At 43.8% G+C, this 13,110-nt stretch overlaps 1 protein-coding gene across 1 annotated transcript in view; it reads left to right on the top strand.

Moving 5' to 3' along the window:
• Window positions 1–13,110, top strand: part of scara3 (scavenger receptor class A, member 3) — a 75,593-nt gene that overhangs the window by 49,603 nt on the left and 12,880 nt on the right. Inside the window, exon 7 of the mRNA XM_070885369.1 lies at window positions 3,940–4,986. Within this exon, the coding sequence (XP_070741470.1) occupies window positions 3,940–4,986 (1,047 nt within the window). The remainder of the gene's footprint in view (window positions 1–3,939; window positions 4,987–13,110) is intronic.

Below are 13,110 nucleotides of genomic sequence, written 5' to 3'. Positions count from 1 at the left end.
AGCAGGGAGGTTATGCTTAAATTGTATAATACTTTGGTTCGGCCACAGCTGTAGTACTGCGTGCAGTTCTGGTCGCCGTATTATAGGAAGAACGTGATTGCACTTGAGAGGGTGCAGAGGAGATTTACTAGGATGCTGCCTGGAATGGAGAATCTTAGTTATGAGGACAGATTGGATAGGCTGGGGGTTTGTTCTCATTGGAACAGAGGAGGTTGAGGGGAGACCTCATTGAGGTGTACAAAATATTGAGGGGCCTGGACATAGTGGATAGTAAGGATCTATTTCCATTGGTGGAGGGATCTATTACGAGGGGGCATAGTTTTAAGGTGGGTGGTGGAAGGTTTAGAGGGGATTTGAGGGGGGGCTTCTTTACGCAGAGGGTTGTGGGGATCTGGAACTTGCTGCCAGGAAGAATGGCGGATGCAGAAACCCTCACCAATTTTAAAAGATGGTTGGATGGGCATTTAAAGTGCCGTAACCTGCAGGGTTACGGGCCGAGAGCTGGTAATTGGGATTAGACTGGATGACCTTTTGTTGGATGGAGCAGATATAATTGTAAGTACTGCAGGGAATCTAAAACAGCCAGAGTGATCTCCTGGACTAGTTTCGATCGCCTGGATGGGTCAGAGAGGAATCTTTCCAGATTTTTTCTCCCTAAATTGGCCTGGGTTTTTAATCTGGTTTTTGCCTCTCCCAGGAGATCACATGGCTCCGGTTGGGGTGGAGTGTAGAATGTTTCAGTATAAGGGGTGTCGCAATTGTGTGAGGCGGACTGGTTGGGCTGGGTGCTCTTTGCCTTTCCGTCATTGTTCATAGGTTTATATGTAACCTTTAGGGCTGCTGACCAAGGGCCGTGTGGCTTTTTGTCGGCCGGCGTGGACACGATGGACCGAAATGGCCTCCTTATGCACTGTAAATTTCTATGTTTCTATATATAAGCTCAGACTGCTGCAGTTATCTGTGTTGAAAGGGGCTTGCAAGGTGTCACGGTAGTCCAGCAATCTGTCCTCCAACAGATTACTAGGATTGCTGAGGTGCCGCCCCAGGGGAGTAGTAGTGGCTCTGTGGAGCACGAACCTGCTGTCCTCTCTTAGGATGACAGTATTCGTCTTCCCACCACTCCCACTCCACCAGTGCCCTTGTGTTGCCTGTCAGCCAGCCAGCCCAGACTGCCGCCACCCATGCCGAGATGGCGCAGTCCAAAGCCAGGCCTTCTAGGCCCAAAGCTGCTCGAGGTCATCCTCCAAGATCATCTGCAGTCTCCCCCACTGAAATTCTGCAGCTTTCCACCAGCCATGCTGCAGCCTCTGGGGTAGCACTGCGTAGGAGCACTAGGATAGGCGAAGGGACTCGGGAGACAGGCACTAGGGAATGCACGTGGGTAATTAGTTTGACACCAGTATGTAATATTGGATGGTTTGATTTATAAATTTGGTTTGGAGGGCAGTTAAGAGTCAGCCACATTGTTGTGGGAGTGGAGCCACATATCAGCCAGACTGAGTAAGAACTGCAGGTTTCATTCCTGAAAAGACATTATTGAACCAATTGTTTTTTTTCAACAATCGCACAGCTTCATGGTCACTTTTACTGATGGCAGATTTTTTAAGCTAAACCATGGTGGGATTTCAATTCACATTCTCTGAATCATCCATCCAAGCATCTGGATTACTAGTCCAATATCATCATCGTCATAGGCAGTCCCTCGAAATCGAGGAAGACTTGCTTCCACTCTAAAAGTGAGTTCTCAGGTGACTGTATAGTCCAATACAGGAATGACAGTCTCTGTGACAGGTGGGACAGAGAGGGACTGGTTTGCCGCACGCTCCTTCCGCTCCTTGCGCTTGTTTTCTGCATGCTCTCGATGATGAGACTCGAGGTGCTCAGCGCCTTGGACAACGTGGACCATTTTCCATACCTCAGGAGCCTATTATCAGCAAGGGCAGACATCGACGATAGGTCCAACACTAGCTCCAGTGCGCCAGCGCAGCCTTCGGTCGCCTGAGGAAGAGGATCAGGCCCTCAAATCTGGTACCAAGCTTATGGTCTACAGGCTGTAGTGATATTAGTCCAATAACAACACTACAGCTGATTATAGCTGTACCTATAGCAACTTGCAAACTATTAATAGCTTCAAAAAAGTTGACTAGCCTCAAAACAGCTGTACAAAAAAAATCACTGTACAGACACCGTTCACCCCGACAATAATTTGGAGAAACAGCCTCTCACTGAGCCTTCTCAAATGGACAAGCATCTAAAGTTACTCCCACTCCAGCTTACCTCCAGTAGATCAGACCTACGGATTTATCTATTTATGGAATAAGCAATCTCTCAACACATCAACAATGAAATGATCGTGCCATTATGGGTTGTTCTGGGTATTTGCAAATGATCAGTGTTCCAAAGGACTGTTGATAATATGAACACTGGCCTCTGATATTAAGTTGTAAACATTACTGGCAGAATATTGACAATGATTTAAATACTGAGCAATGGAACTGAAAACTCACCAGTATTGTTCAAGTTGCCTGAATTTGTAGCCCATTTCAGCCGAACTGTATTTCCATATAAGGCAATTTTCCCTGAGGTTTGTGTACTTTTTACATTTATGCATGGGTGGTGTGGACTAAGCACACTGGTTAGAAACAGGACAAGGACTGGTGCTGTAAACAAGAATGTGATGCTTTCAAAAGGAGACCCTGTTCTACATACAGGTAAAAGCCTAATTCAAGCAATGCTGACTGTGCAATATATTTATCATTGGATTTCTATGCCTTTTGGAATGGAGTGCAATCTTTTCCAAATTGTTGCAGTTAGGGATGAATTTACTGTCTGCACATGTACACTTCAGTTAATTTGAAAAGTGAAACAGTGGGTGGCTTTCGACTTGGTGATGTATGCATTCCACTGTGAACATTCATCTTGTGTGCAAACAACTAAATTAATATAACATTGAGGAGACAATTGTTTTCTGTGCTTTGATACCTCTTAGTGGTATATCCTTAATATATTTGTTGCTGTACTAGTCAGTTAATCTCAGTTGGGAGGTAGTGGGGGTATTGGAATGCTAGACGAATGAGGAAAAATATCAACCAGGTTACCCAATCTTTACTACAATCCGGTGACATCTGTTGGAAGTGTATTTGTGTGGGCATTGATGAGTAGAGGATCTGGCTTGAGTGTGCCCCTTCTACTATCAAATGGGCTATCCAACCTGTCCATTCATGAAGGGTGGCCAGGTATCAGAGGACATCTTGTGCCTTTGGAGCCATGTCTTATTAGAAATTCCTACCTAAGAAGGGGAGGTTTTTTTAAAATTGCAATTCAAGACCATTGCATTGAATCAAAATTAAATAGATCTGCATTTTCAGTTTGTTTCAAAAATGCTGCTCATGTAGAAATAATTTGTTAAAGAGACCCAATAGCAAGTATAGGAGAATTGACTTGTAGATAGTCGATTTTAAAAAAAGCATGGCCAGGAATTATTCTCGCGCCTGCTCCTGCTCCGCTGCTGTAACTTTACCAGAAATGTGGTGGAAACCACGTTTTGTACATAAATGAGGTTGCTACGCACTTACAACACGTTTACAGTAGCAGAGAAGCTCCGAGCACTTTTCTGTCCCATATATAACTATGGCCCTTTTACACCAATTGTATCAATGATATCTCTTCAAATATGAACATAAAGAACAGTATTTGGCAAAAAAGTGGTACTATAGCAAATAGCGAGGTTTTATTCGCTCTGTGGACATGTCACTAGTTTAGCTTTGGTACTGTTGGCTGTTCCTTGTCGATCTTTATTTTTGGACCTACCGCCAGTTTGATGAATCACAAGTATTATGGGATGCAGGCAAATAGGAGGACAAATTCAATAAAGAAAACAAAAACTGAGAAAATAGTAAAGCAAAATAACATTGTTTTTATTCCCACCACCACCCACAGATCAAAAATCCATAACCAAGAATTGCTCGTCGTGCCATGAAGTCTCCCATTTTGCACAAGAAATCATTGACTTGCAGAAAGAGTTTGAACAGATTCAACAGCTACTTTTGGCTCAAGAACCTGTGCTGGATGAGACTGTCCAAAAGCATCTGACACTTTCATCTGACAACAGAAAAATCAATAAGGAGGTTACCCATTATTCAACGTCTATCGAACAAATCAACCAAACGGTGGAAAGATTTTCAGTGCAAATAAATGGCTTGCAAGCACTTGTAAAGGACCTTGATGAGTTTATGAGGAGACTGTCCCAGGACCAGTACAAAATAAGGATTGGCATACAACACATTAACTTCACCACCAACCAGAATTCTTTATGGCTTGAAGAAATTCAAAGAAAAGCTGATGAGGAAACCTTAATATTACAGAAGATAGTGACCGACTGGCAGAACTCTACGAAAGTGTTTGGAGTTTTAAGGGCTTCAGTGAGCAAGATGAATGATGTGGTGAAAAGTATTCAGAGTACTCTAGCCACGACACTCCAGAGGATCTCACAGAATTCTGAGGTCATGCATGACTTAAGCTTGCAACTACTGGCTGTGCATGAGCAGTTCAACAATATATCTACCTTCCTTGATGACCATGAAGAAAATATTCAGGACATTCTTTATCATGCAAAATATTACGAAAATAGGACTGCTGAGAGGTTCGAAACCATCATGGGGCGTATGGTTTCCCATGAAACTGAAATTAACACCATACTGGCCAACATTAATGCCACAAACAACCATGTCCACAGTATGATAAAATATATCAGTGATGTGAGGGCATCGTGTTCAAGTGGGCTTGGAGCACATTCAGAAGAACTTTACGATCTCAACAATTCTCTGACCATTATTCAGAGCACCACTGATATGTTAAGGCAGCGCTATAATCTCTTGAGTGCAACACTGAATGGAGAAATAAGCAAACTTGGCGTTGTAATGGAAGAAATGAAAATTATCGATGCACAACATGGAGAGGCAATCAAAAACTTCACAATTTTGAGAGGTGCGCAACTTTTATTTCCTTTTTAAAAAAAAAAAATCAGAATAGTGCATTGTGATGGTATGGTTATTTTTCTAGTTGCTATTCCTGGTGGTGCCAGAGTAAAATGGGTAATAGGGGTTAGGAAGTTGAGTAGCAATTGCATTCATTATTCATTGGATGTCTGCCCACTTGTATAATGAGTATCATCTGCTGATGGCCTTGCAGACTGGCCTTCAGTGCACTCACACTAAATGTGTGAAAGTGTCATCCTAATATTATAGTACATGGTAACAAGATGGAAATATCACAGGAACGATTTCCTGATTTTTCTCACAGGGACTGCACAATGCACTCAAATTGGCCATATAAAATGTTCTGGGTTGTAAAGTCAATACTTTATGTAGACCTGCTTATTTGGACTTGAGCTTGTGACAGTTGAATCTTTTTTGTGCTTTTAATTTTGGAGGATGTTGACCCATTTTTTTGCCCCAAGATTTATTGATGATCAAAATTCTGGGTATTCTGCCCTCTTGCACACCCCAGATTTTAATCACTCCACCATTGGCGGCCATGCCTTCAGCTGCTTTGACCCTAAGCTTTGGAAATACCTCCCTAAACCTCTCTGCCTCTCTCTCTCTCTCTCGCTCTCCTTTTAAAATGCTCCTGTGGAATGCCATGGGAGACGGTACTATGTTAAAGGTGCTATATAAATGCTAACTGTTGTTTTTTAAAGAAAGACTTGCATTTATATAGCGCCTTTCACGACCATCGGATGTCCCAAAGCGCTTTACAGCCAATGAAGTACTTTTTGAAGTGTAGTCACTGGTGTAATGTAGGAAATTATTACTCTTTTTGTGGTGTTTGGAGGAAGAGGAAAAGGGGGATGAGAGAGGTTCACTTACACACAAGATGGAATACCCATACCTACTCTTGCTCTCATTTTGGTTTATAAATAATCAAATCTATCACAGGGCTGCATCTAAAATATTGTTCCAACCACTTAAATGCACCGTCACACGCTCCTTAAACTTTAAATGCCAAGTTTAAAGTTTATATTTAGGAGGTATTACGGTATTGTTTTATGACATTCATTTTACTCACATTGAAGCGCTAAAATAAATCTTCAAACTTAATTTCTTCAGTCTATGCAATGGATTTACAGCACATCTATTTACAGTCATTGCTCTCCTGTGCATCTGGGGCTGAAATTGGCCTGTTGTGTGTCTTCCGTTAGCACTTCAGGGGGCGCTAACAGGGTGCAAAAGTGTTTTCAGACAAGGGGGGAGAGAAGGGGCACTACCAGCTCCCACGAGAGTTAGCGGAGGCACAAATCCAGTAGCGCCGTGCTCCCATGGGCGAAGTCAGAGCCAGCCTCGCAGATTGCAAGCCAGGCCACACTCCGCTCGCGGGCCGAAAATTAAAGGGGAGGTGCGCTGCACCGCACGCCACCATTTTTAAAATCCGACTCACCAGTAGGGCCGTTTTCCGCTGATTTTGCGGGGTCCGTGCCACGATTGTGCAGCCCGGCACTCCGCTTCGGCCATGGCATCCCACATCCCCGGTGGCTGAGTGGAGGCCCATCAAAAGACCTGCAGAGCTCGCAACGTCCCTCCCCTTTAATTGAAGGGAAGTGGCCTTGAAACACGTCTGCACTATGCGGAGAGGCCGCGTAGCGCCCCCGATCCCACCCTGAGAGGAAGTGGAGTGCGCGACATTGCACTCCACTTCCTATCCGCCCAGTTTAGGTCGCTGGGCAGGACTTCTGTGCCGGACGCAGGAAGTCCCGCCTTGCGAGGGTAAACGCAGCGGTGCCCAATTTCCAGGCCTCTATCTTTAATACCAAGGCCTAAGTATAAGATTGGCCACTCGTTGTACGCAGCGCTGATAATTCAGTTCCAGTGCAGTCTGGACTGCACATCAGGCGCTGCGTGTACCGATTTGATTCTGCCCGGTTTGCGCCACTGCCCGAGATGCATTTCCAGGCCTTGGTATCCTTAATGAAGTCAGTTGCTGTGGGAATGTACATAACAAAGAATACTGGAAAGAACATGCTTAGAATGATTTTTATTTTTCAGTTGATAATTCAGCAATATAAAAATGCATGCAGATTTGTACACATGCAGGTCTGCAAAAAGCAGATCGCCACTAAGTCCTGATCATTTCCTGATTCATGAATCGATTATCAATTCTGTTAGGATCAAGTGTGTTTACAACCAACTTGTTTATCTCTATCCCTACATAGTGCATGTAACATGATTCCAATGTAATTCCGTTTTTCGATTATCATATCTGAAAATAGTAGTTTACATAAACAAAAAATAGCTTTTGAATACTGACTTTCCAAATACAGACTCCCATGGCTGTTTAAACATGTGCATAAATTTGCAAAGGTTTGAAAAAAATGCCTCCACGATGGTGTCAGTGCACATTTAGGAATGTACGATTCTTTTCTTTACAATCAATGTGTTGAAAGTCTGTAAATGAAGAGCACACAAAGGAAGTGGAAGAAATAAGGAATGTTGTCAGCAGAAACCTCGAACACAAACCACAGATTCCTACTTCTAAACAAGCTGGCTGCTAGAGTGTCCAAAATACTTGCTAAGTACACAAGGCTACTGCAAACATTGCAATAGTGCTACTTTTGAAGTTTCAGAAGTGAACCATAATCTATAAGAAGGTCATACCTTTGAAACATTAAGTCAAATAATGGAACTTTATTTGGTAGTAAGTAGCAGATTGAGTAACTGCCAACTTCAGTGATGCTGAACTAAATCCATTATTTTAACAGTTTAGACTCTTAATATTGTAACAACATCGGGAAGAGAAATCCTTGGCCTTGCTTCACTGGTGGAAGTGCAGAGGTACAGGAATTGGTGAGCTGATTGAACCATGATAGAGGAGGGGTCACAGATGGGAGCAACTTGGGTGCCCGTGGGGGGCGGGGTGGGTGTGGTGGAGTAGCACTGGCAATTGGCTAGTGCCGCAATCAGTAGCATCAGGTGGGAATGTTTTTTAAAATCTGCCCAATTGCCCCTCCCCTCTCTAAGACAGCTGCAGACAATCATGGTGCTGAAAGTTTATGGGAGTCCAGGTCAGTACCCAGGTGGGTCATGTAAATAGCCAGGAGCAAGAATCTCCGGCGATCCTGGAGCTGGACAGGAGCAGTACACTTCGGATAAAGAAAGACTTGCATTTATGTAGCACCTTTCATGATCTCAGGGCACCTCAAAGTGTTTTATAGCCAACTAAGTACTTTTGGAGTGTTTTTTTCATCTGCCATGTGTCTGTGATTCCACCAGCCTGTCTTATGTCCTCTTGACGTCTATCCTCCTCGCTGCTCACTATACTTCCAAATTTGTGTCATCTGTAAATGTTTTAATTGTGCCCTGTACACCCAAGTCTAAATCATTAATATATGTCATGAAAAGCAGTGGTCCTCGTACTGACCCCTGGGAAACCCAACGGTATACCTTCCTTCAGTCTGAAAAACAACCGTTCACTACTACTCTCTGTTTCCTATCATTTAGCCAATTTCGTATCCATGATCCCTTTTATTCCATGGGCTTCAACTTTGCTGGCAAGCCTATTATGTGGCACATTATCTAACGCCTTTTGGAAGTCTATATACACCACTTCAACCTCATTGCCCTCATCAACCGTCTCTGTTACGTCATCAAAAAACTCAATCAAGTTAGTTAAACACGATTTGCCTTTTAACAAATTCGTGCTGGCTTTCCGTAAGTGGCTGTTAATTTTGTCCCGGATTATCATTTCTAAAAGCTTCCCAACTACCGAGGTTAAACTGACTGTCCTATAGTTGCTGGGTTTATCCTTGCACCCTTTTTTGAACAAAGGTTTAACATTTGCAATTCTTCAGTCCTCTGGCACCACCCCCCATATCCAAGGAGGATTGGAAGATTATGGCAAGTACCTCTGCAATTTCCACCTTTACTTCCTTCAGCATTCTAGGATACATCCCATCCGCTTCTGGAGATTTATCTACTTTAAGTACAGGCAGCCTTTCTATTACCTCCTCTTCATCAATGTTTAATCCCATCCAGTATCTCAACTACCTCATATTTCACTATGACTTTGGCAGCAGCATCTTCCTTGGTAAAGCCAGATGCAAAGTGTTCATTTAGTACCTCAGCCATGCCCTCTGCCTCCATGCGTAGGTCTCCACTTTGGTCCCTAATTGGCCCCACCCCTCCTCTTTTTACCCGTTTACTATTTATATGCATATTAAAGACTTTTGGATTCCCTTTTATGTCATGCATTGTAAACCTATCTTAAACCTTCTTTCTTAGTCTGACCCCACCTAATACTGTACTATTTCTTATTGTAGTGCTGTTTGTCTCTCCCAATCCTTTGTGCACCTTCCCTCAGCATTCTAGGATGCATCCCATCTGGTCCTAGTGATTAATGTACTTTAAGAACAGCCAGCCTTTCTAGATATTATAGTGGCACCAAAAAAAACATTCAATTTCTAGACCATTAGGTTGAGACGAGTTGCTTGGATGCCAAATTGATGACCAGGCTATTACAACTGAGATGTTGTTTTTATTCTTTAATGTTTCCATAAGCTTTGACATGATTAATAGTATGACACTGGCCTGTAGTTATAGGGTCTGATTTAATCACTTCTTTCAGATAGGGATGATGTTTACTGCTTAGCATTCAGACTAAACACTACCCATGACAGAAATATTGGAAAAAAGATGGGCCAGCACAGCAACTAGTTCCTCTGATAGGGCTGAACCACCTGTGTCTTTTTGTGTCAGCAGTTTTTCAAAGCAAATCTTTTGCAGGGAGATGTTTAAAATAATAAACTTGATTTACCTGATTTTTCATGGATCTTCTGGATCCATGACCTTACATTTCAGATGTCATTTTAGTAGACATTGTGTCAAGATTTCGCCTGTGCCCTTAATACAGCATATAGTGAATAAGGCTATATCCATTCTTGGCTATGAGTTCTTTTGGTTCGACTGTGTAAAATTGTAAATCTTTTTTTTTAATATCTTCCCCTGTGACATTTAACAGCTGTGCTTTTTAACAAAATGATGTGGTATGTACTACTCGGGAAGAGAGATAGTTAGATTTGGCACAATATTGATACCAAATTTGACTCTTTCACAAATCATTGGAATCTCCCTTAAAATTGTGCATTTTAGAACCTCAGATTTATGGCTGATGAGTTGACAACAGGGTGTTTCTTTTGTTGAAAGTTGGTATAGTTGTAGATTTACCTCTTTTAGTTGCCCAATCCGCCCTGTGTTTCAAGGTATTTGTACCTTTTGGCTAAAACTAAATATTTGTTGAACTAATATCAGTAGTTAGCAAAAGCACAATGCTGCGGATGCTGTAAATCCGAAATGGGGGTTTGGGTGCAGGTGGGGGGGTTAAAACCGAGGAAAATGACAGCAAGTCGGGAAGTCATCTCCGACCCGCCGAATTTCTCATTTCACTGGAGGATGTTGGGCTCCATGCGCGCAACTGCCTTGGGAGAGGCAGGTAGTCAAGTAACATGGCAGGCAGTGATTAGTGGGTACCACAGGGATCAGTGCTTGGGCCCCAGCTATTCACAATATATATAACTGATTTGGATGAGGGAACCAATGTAATATTTCCAAGTTTGCAGACGACACAAAACTAGGTAGGATTGTGAGTTGTGAGGAGGATGCAAAGATGCTGCAAGGTGATTTAGATAGGTTGAGTGAGTGGGCAAACACATGGCAGATGCAGTATAACGTGGATAAATCTGAAGTTATCCACTTTGGTAGGAAAAACATAAAGACTATGGGCTCAAATTTCCCCAGGAGTTGCCCTGCTTTTTTTGGAGCAAGTGGCTTTCTAAGAGTAACTTAAAAATTGCATATTTCCCCATTTAACTTGCTCCAGTGTAAGTCAGTTAGTTAGTTTTTTTTTAGTTTCGTTTTTTTTCTCCAAAAGGGGGCGTGACCAGCCACTTACACCTGTTTTGGCCATAGAAGCAAATTTGGCCAGCTAAAAGTTACTCCAAACTAACTTAGACCAGTGTATGTGGCCACTTTTGTAGGCACAGAAAAATTTTACCTACATTTAAGAAATCAGAGCAGGTAGCCAGAGATTGGGGGGGGGGGGGTGTGTGGGGAGGCGGGGGAGGAAGGTGAGTTAAAGGATTCTGAAGCGCTAAACACCTTCACAACATCTGCAGCACAACATCTTCACAACATCATCAAAAATAAAAGAAAGATAAATCAGCTACTGAAAATAGAGCACTCCTGCCTTGCTGACTGCAGAACGCACCGGCTAGCCCTTTGGCTCGGGCTAGGGGCGGCAGGCACACATGACGAGAGGGGTGAGGGATAGTTTTTTTCTACAGTTGTTTCTAAATGTTGTGTGGTGATATTGGAACATGATTCAGTCTTAATGCAAAATATCTTTTATTGGAAAGTTTACAATGCACTTCAACAACAACAACAGCAACAACAGCAAATAAAGGCTGCACCCATCCCTCACCCACATCTCGGAGAAAGTGCACTTCCTCATAGGGTCGGTGATGGTGGTGGCAGGGGTTGGGAGGCCGGCTTGGGTCTCACCACTAGCTGGTGCATGGATTAAAGTGGGAATGGCATTTGAGTATCTGGCCTTTGTGCCCTCATGGCATCTGCCATCGATTGCACACCCTTCGAAATGCCCGCCCTCAGTTCCCGTCTCAGTGCTGATATTTCTCCCGACAGTGTCGCTACCTCATCACGCACCCCACTGACGGTCGCCGCGAGTGATCTTGTAAGGGCATTGGTCTCCTCACCCAATGACATAACCTGATTAACATCTGATGAAGGCTGCATCTCAGGAGAGACTGGGCGGCTTCTCCTTCCCCTCGCCGTGGGTCTACCTAGTCACACCCCTCCAGTGCAAGGTACATGCTGGGACGGTGGGGCACTGGGTATTCCAACATGCATTTCACCACCGCCACTGGGACCCGCAATCTCGGAAGGTGTGAAACCATGGAATGTCGCCGCGGAGCTCATGGAGGTGTCTGGCCGTGTGATGCCCTGTACTATGGACTGATCCATATCACGATCAGCATTCTCCCTCGAACACATTTCCATGGACCCCTCCTCCGCCCACCTGCCTTGGTCTTGAGCGCATGCATCTGGATCTTCTGCTGGATCTTCAGGATGATCAGGATTGTCGTCGTCTTCTGCGAAATACAACAGAACAGTCAAATGGTTAGCAGCACAGGAGAGGGCAGGATGGGTGGCATGAGTAGTCTCACACGTAGCAGGCCAGTCAGCAGGTTGATTTGAAGGGCGACTATCCATTTTAATGACTCACCCTCACCCTCACATGTGGGTCCAGTTTGTGCAGAGCTGATTCTTTTTCTGCAGGTGCGACTCAGCAAGGCAGCAACCCTCTGTTCCAGGGGTGATAGGTGGTGCAGATTTGGCGACCCTCCTCCTGTTCTAAGTCTTCCCCTTTTGTTGTGGGCCAATTTCTGCAAAGATGAAAATATAACCTTTCACACATGGTGCGGTTCTGATGGGTGGGACATATACAGATGGTCACTTTTACAATTGCAATTCCATTTAAAGATGAAGATATTACTTATGCTCACTACTTGACCAATGTCCTGCCATTTCTTTTTGCACTGGCTTCCAGATCTTGCAGTATTTCCCCCTGCGGAGTATTCTTCTGCAACCTTGAATAAGGCCATAGCGATAGCCCTGGCATTCATTGCCACTAGTGACAATACTAAGCAAATCTCTCAGCACACAAGTGCTGCTACAAGAACTGTGAACAAAGTGATGTTGTTTTCGAATCATAACGTACAGGGCAGATCACACATATCTGCAGCTGGACGTCTGCAGATGTCTCAGAGTTCACTATCAAGGGTGAAGAATGCAAGGCCATTAACACCTTGTTGGCGCTGCGGGGGTGATCATCATTTCCATTCATGCCGATTCAAAGAGTACGTTTGCAAGGGCTGTGGAACAATGGGACACCTCCAACGAGTGTGCAGGTTAGCTGCTAAGCCTGTTAAATCAGCAAACCACCATGTTGCAGAGGAGAACAGATCCACGGAGGATCACTACGATCCAGAGCCTCAGATAGAGGAGGCAGAGGTACATGGGGTGCACACATTCACCACGAATTGTC

This window comes from Pristiophorus japonicus, chromosome 7 (genome assembly GCF_044704955.1).
Source record: "Pristiophorus japonicus isolate sPriJap1 chromosome 7, sPriJap1.hap1, whole genome shotgun sequence".
NCBI classification, from domain to species: Eukaryota; Metazoa; Chordata; class Chondrichthyes; family Pristiophoridae; genus Pristiophorus; species Pristiophorus japonicus.
The sequence above is the reverse complement of the archived record's forward strand: the minus strand, read 5'-3'. Positions and strand labels throughout refer to the sequence as shown.